The sequence below is a fragment of the Cydia pomonella genome, chromosome 23 (assembly GCF_033807575.1).
Source record: "Cydia pomonella isolate Wapato2018A chromosome 23, ilCydPomo1, whole genome shotgun sequence".
Classification (NCBI taxonomy): domain Eukaryota; kingdom Metazoa; phylum Arthropoda; class Insecta; order Lepidoptera; family Tortricidae; genus Cydia; species Cydia pomonella.
Genome location: NC_084725.1, coordinates 5174019 through 5195813, shown reverse-complemented (window position 1 = coordinate 5195813; position 21795 = coordinate 5174019). Strand labels below are relative to the sequence as shown.

Sequence of the window (21795 nt, the reverse complement as noted above, 5' to 3'; positions counted from 1 at the left end):
TGCGCTCTAAAGAATAAACAGTTTCCGAGCTGGTATTTTGAAAAGTACACGTTATTAGATCGTGTCGTTCACGACGACGTGTGCCTTGACTCGTAATGTCATGTTATTAAAGGTTAGATTTGACAAATCTGCGCGTCATCGTGTATGACACGAACTATATATGACCATAATAGCACTTACAAGGCTGATGCATAGGTGTTTTCTCGTGCCTCCGATGTCTCCTTAGTTTCATCATAGATGGCGCCTCCATGTATTCATTGGTTTCTTTTATCTGAAAGGAAAAGATAATAAAACAATTATGTATGAATTTATAAATGTCTGGATACTGTGGAATGAAGACAATTTAATCAGCATATGAAAGTATTTAGGTTGCCACGGGACAGGCATAGCCTAGTGTGGGGCCACAGGATATCTTTTAAATGTTAAGAGCGCATCAACGTGCTCACTAGCGCCACTGGAAAATAATTGTGATTGTTAAAATTTAACGATAGATATTTAAAAAGGGGGCCGCTACGTAATGTATTTTGTATTTAAGTACCTTTTGAATACATCAAACTAGTTAGTATGTTGCTAGATTCGTCTTAGTTTTAGTGAGACACTTCATTCGGTTCTTGTCTGGTTTAATTTTTTGTCTTTTATTTATTTGTATAAGAATTCAAGCCTTGGAGACCTTCTACATCTCTAAGGATAATTTAATATCTTTTTTTATATTTTATCTCTGACACTTAGATACTTATACATCTCTAAAGAATTTTAGTATTTGTTGGTTTTTTTTTGTGTAATTTGACATTTAGAGACAGTATTCATCTCTAATAAAGTATTTATTATTTCATCGATTCCATATTTGTAATAGTTTTTTTTTTGTAATTTATTGTTTGTAAAAATGGACATGTAAAGGTGCCCCTGTGGCCTATTTGCTGAATAAATGTTTGATATTTGATATTTTGTTTTTGATTTGTTTCTTAGTTTTTAATTTGACGGTAGTATTGAATTTGTTTTCAATTCAATTCAATTTATATTTATTTTCAGAACACGTGTACGTTCCATAGCATGGTTAGTAACATAAATAATCAAGATACTAAAACAATGCAATGATTTTTTTGACTAATTATTGACATTTAATGAACGACGATCATAATATAAATTCATATATGTAGATTAACATAAAAATAATGTATACTGCAATTTATCATTCTGAAATAAAGAAAATAAACTAAACTGTACGAAATAGATAATTTTTTTTTTTGAGCTACCTGTGCGTATTGTGCGTCCAATTCCGTCTCAGAGCTCACGCCCGACGGATGGTGGTGGTGACCACCAGGCTGACCGCCCGAATGTGACCATCCTGACCGTTGCGACTGCAAAAAGAACAACAAAACGTGGTAAAATATTGGAAACAAGGGTACGTTTACAATACCAACTAACCATATAGTAAGCGATCACAGCTACCTACGGACGCTTGCTCCTACATCGGAGTCATAAGCGCGTGGCTGACTTGTTTATAAATCTGGGTTTTTCCCACAAGTTACCACCAAGTTGTTACCAGTGGTAACTACTGGAAATTTTTCTCCCACCTTTTACCACTGGTAACTACTGGGGAAAAAAGTCACATTAGTTACCGCTAAACCGAGTTGGTGGTAACTACTGGAAATTATTTTTCCCAGCAGTTACAGCTGGTAAAAGGAAGGATTTTTTTCCCAGTAGCTCCCAACAAAATTTTGTTTAAGTTCAAAACTAATAAAAGCAGTAAGTATTAATTATTGTATTTAATCACTTTTAACCTTTTGACCGCCAAAGACGTCATATGACACGCGCGGCTACAGCCCAATATCAACCTTCATGCGTACCGACAAGGTTCACGATTACGCGCCGCGTGCGATAGGCGTGGCGTTCAAAAGGTTAAGGCAGTTTACTCAAACACTAATCGACTTATAATTATGAAGAAAATAATAATTATTATAGGACATTATTACACAAATTATTTATTAAAGTACTCTATATTTATACAATACTATTTATACTTAACAATATTTTAGTGGTAACTACTGGGGAAAAAAACCCCAACTTTAACCAGTGGTAACTACTGGGAAAAAAATCCCTTTAGTTACCACTGGTAACAACTTATTGGTAACTAGTGGGAATAACCCAGAAATCTCATATTCAAGGACTCCATGCATTTTGGTAGATCTAAATCTTTTATAGTTTTCCCTAATATCATCATCATCATTATCACAATAAGCGAAGTTAACCTGCACCCGACTATTTAATTAATAAAATATAAATAATGGCATCATACATAACTTATCGGCAGCTGTGCCCACACATCAAAAAGAAAAATACAAAAGGTCACGTTTTAACGTTGCGTAATGTATGTTGCCCGTGCACGTCTGCCTTTCTTTATTGAACCTTATTCGTAAATTCAACTGAAAGTTACAAGCATCGGTGGTTCAGTGGTAGAATGCTCGCCTGCCACGCGGGCGGCCCGGGTTCGATTCCCGGCCGATGCAAGTTACTTTTGTAATTTTGTGGCGAATTTATTATGGGTTTCCATCTCCATTTTACTCGTTATCAGATACTGGGAAAATACGAGAATTTGCATTTAATTAGTGTAATACCTTTATTGTTTTGGCTAAAAAAAAAAAATATCGATTTAAATGCAGTAATGCAGTTATAGCCGGAATTAACGTTGTACACATCGTGTTTTTTTACTCCATTAATTTCAAGGGTGCATTCCCGAGCTTAAATTTTACGTTACTTACTCAAAGGCACCAGTATTCTAACTAACTCCATTATGAGGATAATCAATAATTTATTTTTATGTAAAGCCCCTACGAGTGTGTACATTTGCCCTAAGGCCTGTTTACACATTGCTTAGTGTTTAATACGAGTTTATACATTTGTTACTAACCGCAAGTACTATCTCGGACGATCGATGTTCTAAATGATATTCATAAGCTAGACATATCTAGATGTTGATGATTATAATTGCGTAATTTACATATCTATGTAATAGTTTTCTTAGTAACGTAGGAAGCTTTAGGCCTATTTTTAGTTTATTTATTTTAGACATATTTGTAAAAGGCTGTTTGTTTTCTAAATAAATAAATAAAAATACATAATTTTCAATTTTTGATTCAGTTAAATACAATTGCCTGTGTTACAACAACGCTATACGCAGCAATGAATTACTTTATATGAAAAAAATATATCTAATTATCGAAAGTCAACAATATTCTATTTAGTTTCCATATAATATATATTTAGCCCTACCCCGAGAGTACATAAAAACATATTTATGATAATTTAGACTAATTTGTATATTCGGCTGAGCATCATAAGCATCGGTGGTTCAGTGGTAGAATGCTCGCCTGCCACGCGGGCGGCCCGGGTTCGATTCCCGGCCGCTGCAATTTTTATTTTTGGGTAGAATAGAGTTACATTTTATATATAATTGATTATACGTAATTTGATACACAATAACTTTATCTATTCTTCACTTCATAATTATTTACACCAAACACAAAATTAACTACTAGAAAAATGATTAGGAAAACATTTTCATACATTGTCACCCGCCTGTTGCTATCTCTATTGCACGCGCATAATTATATTGCTGTCAAGCTCGCACAGTGACATTGACAACCGACATCATGGGCGGGACAGCAATATAATTAAGCGCGTGCAATAGATATAGCAACAGGCGAGTCAATATAAGAAAATCTATATGGAAAGCATCTAACCGAAAAAAACGTCTTTACTTTAGAAGTCAATTTTGAACACAATTTTATAGTGAGCCACACCTGGGGTCCATTTCTCGAACGGTATTAGAGTAATTTTATTAGTCCACGAACTGTCAAGTCGTATGGGTTACCATGGCAACATACTAATAATATTAGATTAATACCGTAAAAGAAATGTAGACCGCAGGCCAGGAGCATAGATCGTCAGTCATCAATCGTCAATATTTCATGTTCTTGTCATCAACACACGTCCACCGCGATACAACCGGCTGACGTTTTTTTTAAATTCACAATAGCATCTAAACTATCATTTGAAGTATCAAACGGGAGGCCATGTTTTTGTCTTTCGGAGGCTGCCGTTCCTCAGTCCACCAACGAAGGGGCAGCTGATGTCCACAAGGGTTCATCATAAATAGTCGTTTACCACTAGTCTGTGCGGAAAGAGAAGAACCGAATAATGTATGGGTTCCCTTATATTTCACGACTCAGCTCTTTCCGCACATACTCTATACGAGTTATCGCCCGGCGATTGGTCATGGAAATTTGTTCCTAGCTCGCGCGGTCTAATGGGTCCCTTCACGAACAATTTCTGAAAGTTTTTGGTATTCAAACATACCTTTCTCTCTCTAGGGTGCGGCGGTCCGATGGTGATCTGCTGTAGGGCATCGCTGACCATGGCGTAGTTGTTCATGTCTAGTTTGCCAGGTTGCTGAAACGAAGTTTTTTTTTGGCAAATTTAAATTTTTATGTAAGCTTTTATCGCTGATTGTACTTTTCTTTCAACAGCCAACTGATACTCAACGAGACAATTCTAATAAACCCAAACACAATTGGGTTCCCAGTTCAACACAGTTCGATAGTAAAATAATATTACATAATCACCTAGCTCATATATATATATGAATGTAAAGTTTCAGCTCAATGTTAATGAAAGTAAGCAGCCCTTACACGTCATGCGTTGACGCAAAAACTATTTCTTAAAAAATCCGAATTGAGATAATTAATCTACTGACCCGTAGAAAAATAAATACTTTTTACGTAAACTACACTTAATAATCAAAAACATGTATGATTTAATAAACTAACAATCTATTATTTAGTTGAGCGTCGGTAAGATAAAAGTCAGTTCTGTACTGGGGCCCATTTCTCGAACGGTATTAGATTAATATTATTAGTCTACGAACGGTCAAATCGTATGGGTTACCGTGGGAATACACTAATAATATTAGAAATACCGTTTGAGAAATGGGCCCCTGATTACTGATTATTTCAAATATCAATGTCAGTTACGTAAAGAGGTTGACAAATGTATGTATGTATGTCACTTTATTGCACATAAACATGTTAACATAAAACAGACAAAATAAAACAAAAAAAAATATTACGAAAATACTAATTGGAATTACACTCTATGCTGCGTCACGCAATTTTTCCGTCAATGCCATGACATGTACGAGCTCTGGAAGTAGGTGTAAGTTAGCTTGCAAGATTTGACCCCAATTTACAACTTACAATATTTGTAAAGTTTAATAAAAGCTGGTAATAATGAATAAATTGTATCAGGATTATTCCGATAGATATTTTTCATTTATTTTTCAAAGGCACATATAAATAATCAATTTTAAAGTTACTCGCCAAACTGTTTATGCGGTTTGTTGGCGAGACAGCGCCTAAAAAGGTCGAGTAGGTACCGTACTTAACCCCTTCACTTGTGAATTTATTATTGAATACTGATGCCGTTATTTGGAGCGCTGGTGGCCTAGCGGTAAGAGCGTGCGACTTGCAATCCGGAGGTCGCGGATTCAAACCCCGGCTCGTACCAATGAGTTTTTCGGAACTTATGTACGAAATATCATTTGATATTTACCAGCCGCTTTTCGGCGAAGGAAACATCGTGAGGAAACCGGACTAATCCCAACAAGGCCTAGTTTACCCTCTGGGTTGGAAGGGCAGATGGCAGTCGCTTTCGTAAAAATTAGTGCCTACGCCAAATCTTGGGATTAGTTGTCAAGCGGACCCCAGGCTCCCATGAGCCGTGGCAAAATGCCGGGACAACGCGAGGAAGAAGAAGAAGACTGATGCCGTTATTTTTTTCGTAGAATATATAGAGCAACGTTTTACGAAGGCATAACATGTACCTTGAGCGTCTGCGAGTGTCGCTGGCGGGGCGGCGGCGGCTGCGGGCGCGCGCGGCCCGTGGTGAAGGCGCGGTGCCCGTAGCTGGCCGGCTGCCACGCGCCGCCGCCGTCTGCACGCGGGGGCAAGCGGTCAGTACTCACTAATTCATGTCACTCACTTATTATACTTGTCGATATTGTTAAACTAAATACACCAATCATCATCAAAAAAAGAATTTAATACAATAAAAACAGACATAACTTGGTAAACTCCACTACGGCCGCCATTGGCGCCATGCTTATCTGTCAGTCCTTGCCGCACTATACCTAGTGATGTGACCATATCCAATACCGATTGTAGGCTGCACTCGAGAAAACCTCATCATCGGTTATCAATATAAAGCGCGGTTGTTTTATGCGATAAACGCAGCCACACCATTTTACATCAAATAATCTAATCATCATAGCACAAACAATTAAGTAAGAGAGTGCTCACTCCATACATCATACAGGCGTACATAGGCTACGGATACTGCTTACCATCAGGCAGGCCGTATGCTTGTTTGCCACCGACGTAGTATAAAAAAAAAAACATTTTTTTTAACCAAAACGCTTATTTTCGTAGTCGACACGTAGCATTGAGTAGCGGATTTATTAGTACCGCTACTTGATACTAGATGTCACGAGTATCACAACTGACGAAAAGTGTATTTCTCAACGATTTACAACTGATACAAGCAGAAGCAGTTGAAAATAGAGTTCTGGTGAATTCGGTTATTATATTAGCTGATTAGACTCTTCGTTCGACGCGACAAGTAGCAGTACTGATAAATCCGCTACTTGACGCTAGATATCGACTACGAAAATAAGCGTTCTGATAAGAAAACTGATGTATGGAGTGAGCAGTCTATGCTTATTTTTCTATGACCATAAGTACATTGTTTAGGCGCATTGTCATCTTTCCTACTTTCCGTTGATCGCATGCGTTCAACGCTGCGTTTATCGCTCATAACAGCCGCGCGCTTCAGGTCAACACAATGAGTCGCCTCGCAATATTGCCGCGGATAGCAGCTCGATTTGTTACAAAATGCCTCAACTCAAGGACTCGTGGCATTGGAGGGGGAATAGCCTCGGCAAAGCCAAGGCTCGATACCGGTTTTTGAAATACTGGTTTATTTCGGTTTTCCTCCAAACTTTTGTTAGAACGCGAACGTTCTAAGAACTTTATTGTACCCTAAAAAACCGGTTTATTTGACGAGCTACGCAACAGCCAGTCGGTCTGGTGGTGCGCCACGTAAACATAGACACCGACATACGGTTAATTTGACAATAACTGTTCTCTTAAAAATCGGTTTAACAACAACGGTTTTTCGAGTGAAATCGAAATTAAAAGGTTTTGCTTGATATGATAACGGTTTGGAAATTTAACCGGTTTCCGAGAATTGTGCGAAGCGAGGCGACTCCATGTGTAGATCTGCCCATTAATCCGTCAGAACCCAGACATTTATATACTATATCTTATAACGATATAAGATTCATTATTGACATCATATGATGTCAATTGGCACCAAGGGGATAATTATATCAAACAAGTACTTTCACAAATAAGGTTATAAAATTATTAAAAATATGGTGCTTGACTTATATGGTGTTTCTATTCGTAGTTTAATCTACACAACACATAGATTAAACAATAAAAGCTTTCAAATCTATAATAGGTAAAATCTACTTTATGAAAAAGTGGATCGAAAACAGGCAAGTTTTTAAACATAACTAAGATGTAATTTAAACAATTTACATGAGAATAATATTAACACAACTAAAATATTGTATGTTACATTAAAATAAACAGTACTTAATAATAGAAAAATATTATGAACACGATATTCAAATCTACAGTACAACACAATAAATCTACTATATTTCATGCATATTTAGCGTTCAAACATAAGACCTTTGAATACTTTTTAATCACCAGATTTTTGAAGTGAAAACTTCTTTAGCGGCGCTGTGCACTTTTTGTGATGGGGAAACAGTGTCAAACTCGCGACAGGTCACGTGACCGACAGGTTCGACAGATTGAAAATTCGTAAGACGGACACGTGACCTGATCGAAAAACTCCATGGTGGTTCTAGTAATGATGATGGTGTAAGAGTCGTTGACATTATGGATGGAAGTTGATTTTTCTGAGATAAACTTTTTAATATTAAATAATTGTAATAGTTCTGAAGTGTAAAATTTTTAATGTAATATAATTTGTCTTGTTTGTGTACGATAGCGCAATAAATGAATATTGTATTTTACCACATAAATGATAGTACTTTTATACTGATAATCAAAGCAATCCGTGCAAAATTATTCCCTAACCATTCAAAAATATCAAAAATGCAAGTTAATATTCAAGTTTTCACTTCTGCCGGCACTCCCGGAGTGCAACCCGTTGTTTTTTTTTTTTTTAATATTTTTGTAGTAAATATTCCTACAGTCAACAAAACTACTCGCTTAGCAATTCTCTTCTAACAAATATGTATGCAGAGACGACAAGCTAACAGTTTTTCTAACTGTAAGTACACACACAGCAACGTTGTGCAACGATGTGCCATCTGTTTGAACACTAAAATAAAATAAAACAAAAAAATATTAAAATAGTTGCCTGTACTAAGTGTATCTACACACAAAATGTAACCCTCCACGTAAGAAATAAGACGTGAATTCGCATGCAGTCACCTGACTCGTGTGTGCTCAGCGAATCCTCGGAACAGTTGAGATCGGCTACACAATATTACAATTATTTATTTACAACTTGAAAAAACTCAAAATATTTTTTCTTATAAATGAAAATCATCTAAAATACTTAAGTCGACGTTACAATGACGCACTACAGCGAAGTTTAAAAAAAAATTGGGGCAGGAAATCCTATCTCAGGACCCATTGATTTAATATTCGCCCTTAAGGTAAACTTAAGTTTACTTAAATTAAGTATACCTGCTACGGGTAATGCTAGAATATTAAGTAAACTTGGGTTTACCCGCGTTTACGCGTACACACCTAGGTCTACCCAATACTGGTAGGGTAATGTGAGAATAATTAGAACATTTTGTATCGAAATGCTCGCGAAAAGTCCAAGCTTTTTGGGTAAAGCTCGAAAATTTCATCAACTTATTTGTATTCGGCGTTTACCCGTATACATCTAGGTCTACCCAACACTGGAAGGGTAAAGTTAGAAGTGATGATGCAACACCTAACATTACTGTGGTGGACTTACATGTGTACGGGTAAACGCCGAATTCAGATTAATGTTCTTTAAATTTTCGGTCTTTATGCAAAAGGCTTGGGTAATGCTGGTTAATCACCAGGGTGAACTAAAGTTTAATTAACCGTCTACCCGTAACATATGCATCATCAACGTGCTTTTTTGCTGATGAATATTTCTATTTATACTAAGTATTTTTTTGTAACCAAATCGTCGGTCCAACTTAAGACCTTTTCTAGTTGCGTCCGTCGCGAATATCGCTGTCATATTTATATTATTAGATATTTTTATAATATGAAAAAGTACTTACGGGATAGATCGGCATGTATTCTATGATCTGGCGGCGCCGGCTCCGGTGGCGTGCTCGGCGGCGGGTATACGCTGAATCCTGAACATATTATTACAACGTCTGTAGTTTTATACATTTTTTGTTTGTGCATATTTACCCACTTGCCAAATATCTAGTTGTTGTGAATTTAAGCTTCGAGGCGTAAACTACAAGACTCGAATCGCGACTGCTGAGTATAGAAGACTTGAACCTTAAAGCCTCGTCCGTATAAGCCTCAAATTAATAAGTTCGCGTTGCTGCTTACGATCACAGAAACCTCGAGTCTTTAGGCCTCAAGCTTTCAAGCCTCCTAAGTTTTGAAGGTTTAAGTCTATAAGGTTTGGAGCATTTAAGTCTTAAAAGCTTCTAACGAATTAGATCAATCTATGCCATATAGGGATTGCAATCCGGTCCGGCAGATCCGGTAATCCGGCCGGATCCAGCACTTTTCAAGAGCTACCGGATCCGGTAAAAATTACCGGATCCGGGCCGGATCCGGTAAAATAAAAAAGACGCCTAAATACAGCACGCGCTGTGCGTTTTAGATGAGGAAAAAGCGACGGATTAGAGGTAGAAAGTTGAATAGAACAAATAACTAATGAAGAAGTTTAAATATAGTGCGATAAAAATATATTTTTTATGACGATAACTGGGAACAGGAGAGAATTTCTTCTTCTTTCATGTTGGTGGCACGATGCGACGATTACATAAATACTGTAATAGAAGGAAAAATTAAGGGATGGAGATGCCATGGAAGGCATTTGTAATTTATGCTAGAGAGAAGGTTAATGTTATATCATAATGTTGTGATGGCGGATTAAAACTAAATATTTATTTATTTATTTATTTATAGTTTACTCCGATTATATATAAATGATAAAATATAGATTCTTTTCTATTCAAATTTAAGAGAGAATCTTTTGACTTCACAATTTCATCCAATTTCATGCAATTTCCTTCTTCTTCGTACGTACGTGCTACTCTACGTCTAGCCAATTCTTTACTTGATCCATGTAACTGTTCTTAGGGAGTCCCTTTCCGCGATGGTTTTAATCCTACACTCTATTATTTTTGCACGAGATCGCCGTGTCGTGTTTCGTTTCCTATAATTTTCCCTTCTATCCCTAAACAACATTTTTTTTAAATCATACATTCTACTACTTTCTCGCATAAAAAAATGAGAGCAAGATAATATTGTAGCGCATTTAATAGCATTTGGGTTAAAAGTAAAATATATATCTTCTTTTGTTACTAGAATGGATGTCAACGTTACAAAGAATTCAATCAAAGAACAGTTACGAAAACTTGTAGGTACTTTCAAGGAGTTCCATTTCCTACCCCACATCCCATCATCAGGCTTTGGAAACTACTCAAATTCATAATTATAATCGAAAATTTGAGTACTTGTGAATGGTTAAATATAATAAAAAACCGATTTCACATTTTGTTTTTAAAGTAATATTGACATTGTAACACTTTTTACTACTAAGTTCTATTTTATTGTTAAGAAGTTATTTGTTAACTTCAAATTATAGATTTAGAAATACGTATTACGCAAAAAACTATAAAAATATGTCACTTAATTAACTTTAATATCCCTATACCAATCCGGATCCGGTCCGGCCGGATCCGGCCGGATCATGGCCAAAATCCGGCCGGATCCGGCCGGATTGAAAATCAATCCGGTTTGCAATCCCTAATGCCATATTTGATAGTTATATACAAGGTGCCCGTGAGGAACCCGAGCGATTTTGACAGAGTAATCCCTCAGCGTAAGGTCATTAGAATTTAAAAATATTATATAATTTTCTGTGAAATAGGGGAAAAAAGAAAAAAATATATTTGGACTATCGCATTTTTGTTTGTAAAATATCAATTAGAGTGGATAAACAATTCCTCTAAACGTAAAGTTAAAGATTTATTTCGACTGCAGATGAATTTTATGACTGACTTTTTGTGATCTGTTAATCACTACACTCAGACATGACTACAAAGTGGCAACGTTGTTAAGTTCATAATATTATATAAAAAACACAATAATACTTTCTGCCTAGAACGCCTATTGTTTGAGCTCTTAACGCTCGACTCAGGCCTTCGAGGTTCGGGGGGCTTGAGCTTTCAATAGGCCCGAGTTTTTAAAGCTTGAGCTCTCTATGAGGCCCAAGTCTTAAAAACTTACTCTAGCTCGTAAAAAGCTTGAGTCGTTAAGGTTCTGAACCGTTCTGAGCTCAAACCTTCAACCCTTAAGTCTTTGCGAGTATTAAGGTTTCAAAGTCTTCAAGACTAGTCTTTTGACAACACTACAAATATCCCTGTCTATTTCATAAAACAAATCATCTATATCCGCCATTTGGCCATGTAAAGATATAGAAAACGAAATTGGTTTATTTCGTCTAATAAAAAAATGCCTGAGTATCGTTGAACACTCGGTTGGAACGAAGTGGAAGTTCGTGTTTGTATACGTGTAACTCGTCCACATTCTCATTCTTTCTCATTTTCATTTTCAATCGTTGGAACGAAGTTAAGAACGGGCCCCCATCCGCCAATTCCTCATCGTCCGATAAGGAATTTCGTTCCAAAAAAACCTTTCAGAAAATATAAACGTCACTTGATTTTTTATATCTAAAGGAACCTTTTGGCAGACGAGTTTTGGACCAATTATGCGCCTTTTTGTAACTCTAGAACACCTTACCTTTTAGAAAGCCTCTATTCTTGGAGTTGTTGAGTGTGTCGCTGTACTCCGAGTCGATGTCGGCGCGCGAGTCCGGCCCGATGAGAAGGTCCAGCGAGTTCGTTAGTTTGTGATCCATCCTGGAAAAAAACATACAATATCATTAGCTTTATATGGGTGTGAGATATGGAGGCAGAAAGATAGGGAGCGTGCATGAACTATAGGAGGCAGCACAGGAGCCGTCAGATTTTTGGCGCGAGGCGTAAATGTGATGTTTTTTGTTCCGATGTAGCCCACAAGATGGCAGAACCTTCTATGCACAAAAAAACACTTGACGTGTAAATGTGCCTGTTTATGGTTCCGATTCAGACCACAAGATGGCAGACCCTCCAACGCGCACGGTCTCTATAGGAAACAATTGGAGGCTTTCGGGGTGTGGCTAAGGAGAAGAATGGGGAGAATAAGTTGGAGTAATCTACGGAGGAACATTGGAAATAGACGAGGCAAAATTATAGGTCACTTGATAAGACAGGACACTATCTTCAAAACCTTATTAGAAGGGAAGATAGAAGGTAAAAGAGGAAGTGGTAAATCAAGAGCAAGCTATACAAAACAGCTTAAAGAAAAAGCAAATGTTGTGTCACACGGACCTAAAGGACTTGGCCGAAGACCGTGAAAACTGGCGTCTACTCCAGCCAGGCTCTTAAATTATGATAAATAATATTTTGTAAATGTCCATTTCAACTATTTTGTTGTAGTGACCCGGCCTATGAAACCGATGATTCTGGTTTCGAATCCCGGTAACGGCAATTGACAACATTTCATATTTTTAAGTGCTACTTTTTATTGTCTACATCAAAATAACGCACTAATTTAAGGTACCCGTATTTTTTTTATTTTGCGTAAGTCCTATATTTTGGTCATAAAATCTATTTATATTGTTACTTGAAACAAAAGGGCGTATGTAACAAACGTCATTTGTGAGAATCGTGACGTCACGGATCTGTTTCATACACTGGAAAAAACGTTGAATTAATTTACGTTTGAGCATAGACAACAGTGCGAGTGACATAACCTCAAACGTTAAAAATAAAATCACAAATTAACAAGTGTCACAAACGTCAAAACTCAAGTCAAACGATGGTTTTCATCCCGTTTTCAATGACAATGTCAACCCAATCGGAAGTATTTTTTTTGCTTGTAGTGACAGAACTGAAGGAGCTGGGTGACGTCAATTTCCGTTTTAACTATTTTGAGAGATTTTGAATACAAAAATTCGTAAAAAATATATAAAATTTATTTTTTTGTAATCTACAGGATCCCCTCTCGAAATGGTTTTCGATTTAGGGATATTGAAAATTTTGAAATGTGTTCAATTATTAGTGTGATACAAAGATATTTGTTTCTGAGTCATGTGTATTTTCTATGTATATAAGTATTAATATATTACATATATCGTTGTCTGAGTACCCACAACACAAGCCTACTGTGTGGCTTACACAATTTGTGTAAGAATGTCCAATATGAATTAATTTTACTTGTGGTATCCGGCGTGGCGATGCTGCGAGGTGGCCGGGCGGGCGGTGGCGACGTCGGGCAGGTTGTGGGGTTGCTCCATGCGGAACGCGCGCTCGATTTCGCCTTTCTTCTCCCACACTTCTTTGAAGAACGGCGTGTAGAACGCGGCTGGAAAGAGATAGAATGGTTAGTGGAGTGTGGCAAAAATAAGGACAAAGACATTTTTATTGTTTCGTGCCAAACTTGGTTGGTATAAAACTTAGGGATCACTTCGGTGTCTATCCGTCAGGGCCTGAGGCGTTTTTTTATTGTTTATAAAAGTTTAATTGTGTTGTCGATTTTTTCTCTTCTAATTTTTTGACGATTTCGAAATTCAAAATAAGTCAATATTCCTTATTGCAGCACAACGAAAAAAATAATTAAAAACCGATTGACAATGTAAACAAAGGTAACAACAGGCGGTCTGCTGTTAGCCATCTCTTGCAAACGACCTTAGGTTAGCAGAATATAAAGAACAGTACATTTTGAAAACATGTATCTATAATAGTCTTCATCATTGGGATCACCCCCACTGTGATCCCAATGACTATCATAATGAATTTTGTTTTGGCATGTTTGATAACACACGCCAACAAAAGCAACAATAAGCTATATTAAAAATCAGACGCTCTTCTTTCGTAGTTTTCATAATCCGGATCGCTCACACCGGTGTCCTTGAAAATTACTGCCATGATGACTTATTTTATAATAAAAGATAGGTACATTTATTTTCAGCACTACTAGTGTAAGTAGTAAAGTGAATAGCTGGCCAGTCCACAGCACTGATAAGTGCAAATACTACGTCGGTGGCAAACAAGCATACGGCCTGCCTGATGGTAAGCAGTCTCCGTAGCCTATGTACACCTGCAACTCCAGAGGAGTTACATGCGCGTTGCCGACCCTAACCCCACCCCCCTCGTTGAGCTCTGGCAACCTTATCCTAAATCGGTACTAAAGAACACGTTGGCAGCGGAACCTCCCAAGTAGCACAAAACTGCATTATAAGGTGTCACAACATGTTCACGTCGGTAACTTTAGCATTTATATAGAGTTATAATATGACATCCCAACTGCAATAGCTGAAAATTAAGCTCTCGTCTGTATAATAACGATATTATGCATCACCACGGCAGCACTATAATGCTGCAAGCATTAATATAGGAAAACAGTTCTATATTATACAGCTTTTAGCAATTAATGGAACTGAGAGCTGAAACGAAGAACTGTAAGCTGTAATGGCGCATTTTTGTGGGCTTTAACTAAGCTATATTCTGAATAGGACGCCACAAGTGTACCCTTAAACGCTTGCATTTTAAGAAAGAACATGTGAACTACTATATTGCAATCAGTTATTCAGTGACATCAATTAACAATGATATAAAGCGTTTTGCTGCATGTAGTGGAACTTTAGTAGTGTTAATCAGCTTATTCCACGCAATCTTATAGTAGCACTTATAAAGTCCACATGATCGCTTTGGGTGAATTCATATAATTCTGAATTACAGCAAACTGCTGGTTATTAGATCACATGTGGCACGTGAACCCAATTGGAGCTGAATACTTGTACTAGCGTGGGCTATTAATCTGCTAATGTAGTTTATTGCTAACGGTGCCACTATTTGCGTACAATGTGGCCCACAATTATGCTATACACGAATCTGTGGCTGATTTGTTTGACACAAGATCTCGTCGTGTCAGCTCTTTGCTGACTTACGTACCACGTGTGGACACTTAGACAGCCCATTACTGGTCAATGTACCTCGAGTGAACACTAAAACAGCTTATATCATTTTATCGTGGTTAATACAGTACACATAGGTTTTCGGCCATTTTTTTAGATTTCAATGATATGATATTATTAATTTATCCTAATTAAGTCAACGAAAACTACACCGGATTTGTATAGGAAATCTAATGGTTTTATGAGTAACAGCTTATCGTCAAATTATACGAGTTTATAAATAAAAAAAGTATTTTTTGTTCATATTATCGACCTATTTAATACTAAAATTTTCAAGTAAATAGTGATATTTTGAGGGCGCGTGTAAAATTTGATCTATATTCATATAGTATTTGACAATAAACTTTCTTTCCCATTCGAAATTCACACAAATTAAATGGAAAAAATAATAATGTTGTACTTACCGAAACTAACGTTTATTGTACCACCATATCCTCCATAAACACCATGTCACGAAATAGTTCACGCTAAACAATATCAGAAAATAATAAATGGAGCAATAAATATTCACAATCGTCCCAATTATGCATTCTCAACTGCTTAAAAGCATTAAATCAATCCTTTTAAGTACTTTGTGCTGAAGAAAGGGTAACAGGAACTCTATTAATCAATCATTGCGCTGTAAATAGGTAACACGTGATCCACTAATCAGTCAATGTTCAGCTCTTAGGGTGACTGTTACCTTTAGTAATGCTGATATAATGCTGATATAGAGCAATATTTTCAATTATTCAGCTGACAGCTGATTAATTTGTGCCCAAAATAGAGTTATATAAGCACTTACAGCGCCTCTAACACTCTTATTCAGCTGGTTTATACAGCTTAGGGTTCTGTTGGGGACAATAATTCAGCTACTATACAGAAGTTCCGTGCTACTTGGGCTATACCGTTTGTTCCACCATTTGTATTAACACGTTTGCTATGGCAAACCAAGAAAAACAACGAAAACGAATACCAACCTTTTTAAAAGTCCAGACGCCGGGATCATTACCACCAAAAACCTTGAAAACGACTTCCATGACAACTTTTATAATAAAAGATACTCACATTTATTTTCAGCACTGCTAGTGTAAGTAGTGAAGTGAGCAGCTAGCCGGTCCGCAGTAGCGTTGCCCTCAGTGATGAGCGCGTGGCCGAGATCAGTGCCGAAGAACGCGTTGGCCGCGGAACCTCCACCGTCCGTTACTGCTACCATTTGTATTATCACGTTTGCTATGGCAAACCAAGAAAAACAACGAAAACGAATACCAACCTTTTTAAAAGTCCAGACGCCGGGATCATTACCACCGAAAACCTTGAAAATGACTTCCATGACGACTTTTATAATAAAAGATACTCACATTTATTTTCAGCACTGCTAGTGTAAGTAGTGAAGTGAGCAGCTAGCCGGTCCGCAGTAGCGTTGCCCTCAGTGATGAGCGCGTGGCCGAGATCAGTGCCGAAGAACGCGTTGGCCGCAGAGCCTCCGCCGTCCGTTACTGCTACCATTTGTATTGGCAGATTTGGTATATTCATGGAGAAGGCACTGTGGAAATATTACATACATTTTAGCACAGTTAAACTAAAAAATACTGTACTTGGTTATTTCTCTTCTTCTTCTTCCTCGCATTGTCCCGGCATTTTGCCACGGCTCATGGGAGCCTGGGGTCCGCTTGACAACTAACCCCAAGATTTGACGTCGGCACTAGTTTTTACGAAAGCGACTGCCATCTGACCTTCCAACCCAGAGGGCAAACTAGGCCTTGTTGGGATTAGTACGGTTTCCTCACGATGTTTTCCTTCACCGAAAAGCGACTGGTAAATATCAAATGATATTTCGTACATAAGTTCGAAAATCTCATAGGTACGAGCCGGGGTTTGAACCCGCGACCTCCGGATTGCAAGTCGCACGCTCTTACCGCTAGGCTACCAGCGCTTCCTGGCTTCCTGGCAATGTACTTGGTTATTTATCGATCGTTATACACGGTGTATTTTTTAACTCCGTTAACTTCGAGGTATGGTTACTTAAACTCAAAATATATTGAATATAGTTTTAAGGAAACTGGCATAGTTTTTTTTTTCGTCAAATGTAACTAATAGCGTTGCTGTAACACGGACATTATATTTGAATCCACCAAACATTTGGAAACCCAAATAGTACTTGCGCTTAGTAGCAAATGTACAAACTCATACTAAACACTAATCAATATTTAAACAGGACCTAAAGCAAGTGTACACGCTCGTAGCTCCTTATCAGATAAAAATTGTTTATCTCCAAAATGGAGTTAATTAGAATACCAGTTTTTTTAAAGTAAGTTACTTAATTTAAACTCAGGAATGCACCCTCTAAATTAATGGACATTAAAAAAAAAAACCTTGTATACGCTTTATTTTGTTTAAATCTTATACTTACTTCAATGTTGCTAAGCTAGCTTTCCTCTTTGCTGAATAGATCAATATAAATCCATGTATCAACTCCTCCCTAAACTGCGTCGCTCCGTGAAAACTCGAAATTATAACCTGCAAACAATACACACTGGTTGTATAGGATTAAATAAACGCGAATTCAATGTGTTATAATTCTGAATCCTCTATAATTCTACATATTTAATGTATTTATATGAAACTATTAAATTAAAAATTTCAAACACTTTCACATTTTCGAAAAAAGCTGATACTCTTCAAAATACTTTATCATTTTTTAACAAACATAATAGCTAAGAACCACTGCAATGAAACTCGCTTTCACGAAAAAAAAACAGCATCGAAATTGGTCCATCCGTTTGAGAGCTACGATGCCACAGACAGACAGACAGACAGGCAGACGGGCATTGGTGTCAAACATATTACACCCCTCTTTTTGGGTCGGTGAACTCAGCATAAGATAAATAAAATCTAAGAAAAAACTTGCCTCGAAAAATCCAGATATAAATATGCTCGAACAGATGGCGACACGGTTCAGTGAAAGAACATGGGTCAAATAGCCATATGTCATTCTAAGAGTTTTAGTCCTGTGTCGAAAGATGGCAGTAAATTTAAATGACTACAAAATTTACTCAATTCTCTTTGGTCGGTTTAAAATCTGTACTTTTAAGATCAAACATCATGAAGTAACTCTCACCTCAACTTTCCTCTTGGAGTCTCCTAGGAAGGTTTCTATGACTATGGAACGGTCTCCTGTTAAAAAGCAGGCCCGATGCAGTAGAAGCGGGCTCAGTACACGCTCAGGCGAATAAGGGTCGTCACAGAACATGCACACCATTATCCTGAAGATAAGTATTAAATTAGAGTAAACTTTGGTACTAGAAGCAAAGAGAATTTGAAATAGAGATAGTTTGTCAAAGAAAACTTTGTAGCCACAGCAAATTTATCTTTCGAGACATGATTAAAACTTTTAAAACACCATTTGACTTTGATTCTTATTCTTTCACGGATGTGTTAAATTCGTAAAATATCAAAAAGCGCCATCTAATAGATCAAAGGCCAAAGGTATGGCAGCGTCCTTTCGAGCGATGGCGCCACAAACTTTAGCCGATGCCCGGTAAGATGTCGGCATTTTTTTTATATTTAACAAATTTAACACATATCAGTGAAAGAATAAGGATCAAACTCAAATGGGGTTCTAAAAGTTTTAATCATATGTCGAAAGATGGCAGTAAATTTACTGTGGCTACAAAATTTTCTTTGACAATCCACCTCTATTACAAATTCTTTTTGGTAAAAGTAATAGTACAGGGGAACGAATAAGCTAAAAAATAAAAAAAATGGGTTTCGTTGATCTTAAGGAACTAATAAAACCGTCAAGAGCATGTCAGGCCAATGCTTAGTGTAGGGTTCCGTAGTTACTCTTCCGTCACAATAAGCTAAACTGGAGCTTAAAGTATAGTAGATTGTTAACCAAGGGATGAAACGCTACATTTCACCCGAGTTAAACAAATAGGCAAATTTGCATATTCAGTACCTATTTAAAGTTATAGACTTACTTGCAATCGGAGACTTTGCATGTCTAAAGATAAATATCCCATAGCGAGAAACATTTAGATTGCTATATAGATGAATAAAACACATATTTTAGCAAACTGCAGTAATTTTATAATGATTTGGTTCATTAAAGCATGAAAAAGTAAAGTATAACAATAAGTCCTAGACATAATGCATCGTACATCGTACATGATTGTAATAAACGAATATTAATATAAAATTAGCGGGATTGCCTCTTACTTTTTAATTTTTTCTCTTTCGTTCTAAAACTGCCAATAGTCAACGGCTTTACTCATACAGCCAATGAAACTGTTTTAGACAAATTAAATATTAAATAAAAATAGAAATAAGCAAATTTTTATCGTAAATTTTAGCTTATTTACATGAATAATGCCAAATAACTTTAACAACCCATTTAATGTCGTAATAACGTTTAACTGTAGATGTACATCTTTTTACTATAAAGGGGAAACTTTTTGCGATAACTCAAAAACAGCTAAACTGATCATGTCCGCTATAGCTTTGATTTAATGTCTTTCTTAAGCTCAATTTTTTTCATATTTTTTGGACCTATGGTTCAAAAGTTAGAGGGGGGGGGGGGGGCACATTTCTTTCGGAGCGATTATTTCCGAATATATTCACATTATCAAAAAATGTTTGTTGAAGACCCCTATTAGTTTTGTAAGACCTTTCCAACGATACCCCACACTGTAGGGTTGAATCAAAAGAAAAATTCACCCCCACTTTACATGTAGATTTTATTGCAGGACTTTGTCGGCTTTATTGATTTATATGTCCATGCCAAATTTCATTTTTCTAGCACTAACGACCACGGAGCAAAGCCGCGGACAGACAGACAGACAGACGGACATGGCGAAACTATAAGGGTTCCTAGTTGATTACGGAACCCTAAAAAACGACTTTATTTAAAAAGCCCAGATCTTTTCGACACTCCTTAACCATTTACCTGATAGGGCGATGAAATTAACATGCGTTATATGCATATCGTTTGAGAAATCCGAAGAAAACAATTCTAATTCTTTGGTTAGATTATTTAGCTTCGGTATATTGTTATGTGCCCCTTACAATACATGTAAATGTTTAAACCAAAAATGTCATTATGTCACAAAATGTATGGAACTGATAGGGACCGTGCGCGTTGGAGGGTCTGCCATCTTGTGGCCTGAATCGGAACAATAAACATGTACATTTACACGTCACGTGTTTTCTTGTGCATAGTAGGTTCTGCCATCTTGTGGGCTACATCGGAACAATCAACATCACATTTACGCCTCGCGCCAAAAATCTGACGGCTCCTGTGCTGCCTCCTACAGTTCATGCACGCTCCCTATAGGTCTCTAGGCAGCGGATATCACCAGTCAGAAATTACAATATCTTACCGTATATCAGAGTCGAAGCAAACTATAAGGTCTCTATAAAGATGGGCGTAGCTAGCTTTCTCTCTGTTGGCACGTACTAATTCTTGTATGGCGTCCGAAGTAAGCGCTTCTGTGCCTAATTCGTTCACTGACGCCTCCATGTAGGAACAGTGAAGACTGAAAGTAAGACAAGCAATTCATTCTGGTCACGTAAGGAATGAGGCGCAGAACAATTGGTTTTTCAATAATGTCATTGATTGTTTTATAGATTTTGGAATACATGGGTGATTAAAGTACATATACTCTAGCTATCTACAGATATGCGTAGGCAAATCGTAAAAAAAATCGGGTCGGATATTTACTATCTGTTGGAACTCAAAGTGAATTTGATGTTATTGAAAAATGACAAAATTGAAACGGCAAAATATTCATTCAGACAGCGATTTTAGAATATAAACATGTGATGATAAAAATATTTGGATATCTGTAAATGTATAAATAAATAAATAAATAAATAAATATAATAGGACATTATTACACAAATTGACTAAGTCCCACAGTAAGCTCAATAAGGCTTGTGTTGAGGGTACTTAGACAACGATATATATAATATATAAATATTTATAAATACTTAAATACATAGAAAACACCCATGACTCAGGAACAAATATCCATGCTCATCACACGAATAAATGCCCTTACCAGGATTTGAACCCGGGGCCATCGGCTTCATAGGCAGGGTCACTACCCACGAGGCCAGACCGGTCGTCAAACCGTTGTATCAATTAAAATAATACTCACTTATCAGCAAGATTCTGTCCCTCCTCCTGTAGCCTCATAATCTCCTTTTTATCCATGCCTTCGTCCTGGACGAACATTACTACAAGCGGTAAACCCTGAAACAAAACCATAATATAGATCACAAGGTCATTTTTATTGTAGTAGAAGATGCGATATCAATTGGCAATGTTAGGTACGCCATTATTGTCGTGCAGGTACAGTATTTATTGAAATGAAGTTCCTTATTGGACGGTTGCCAGATGGGGCC

At 37.0% G+C, this 21795-nt stretch overlaps 1 protein-coding gene and 2 non-coding genes across 3 annotated transcripts in view; 2 read left to right on the top strand and 1 right to left on the bottom strand.

Annotated features, from left to right (window-relative positions):
* Positions 1-21795, bottom strand: part of LOC133530769 (rho GTPase-activating protein 190) — an 83219-nt gene that overhangs the window by 28625 nt on the left and 32799 nt on the right. Inside the window, exons 19-31 of the mRNA XM_061868837.1 lie at positions 21549-21643; positions 20769-20924; positions 18509-18653; positions 17801-17907; positions 16749-16933; positions 13649-13796; positions 12132-12250; positions 9422-9499; positions 8586-8630; positions 5879-5988; positions 4357-4449; positions 1254-1358; positions 181-271 (exon numbers count right to left, since the gene is read on the bottom strand). Of these exons, the coding sequence (XP_061724821.1) occupies positions 181-271; positions 1254-1358; positions 4357-4449; positions 5879-5988; positions 8586-8630; positions 9422-9499; positions 12132-12250; positions 13649-13796; positions 16749-16933; positions 17801-17907; positions 18509-18653; positions 20769-20924; positions 21549-21643 (1477 nt within the window). The remainder of the gene's footprint in view (positions 1-180; positions 272-1253; positions 1359-4356; positions 4450-5878; positions 5989-8585; positions 8631-9421; positions 9500-12131; positions 12251-13648; positions 13797-16748; positions 16934-17800; positions 17908-18508; positions 18654-20768; positions 20925-21548; positions 21644-21795) is intronic.
* On the top strand, positions 2437-2507 carry Trnag-gcc (transfer RNA glycine (anticodon GCC)). Its single transcript has one exon. It is a non-coding gene; the product is annotated as a tRNA-Gly (tRNA).
* Trnag-gcc (transfer RNA glycine (anticodon GCC)) lies at positions 3339-3409 on the top strand. The gene has a single exon. It is a non-coding gene; the product is annotated as a tRNA-Gly (tRNA).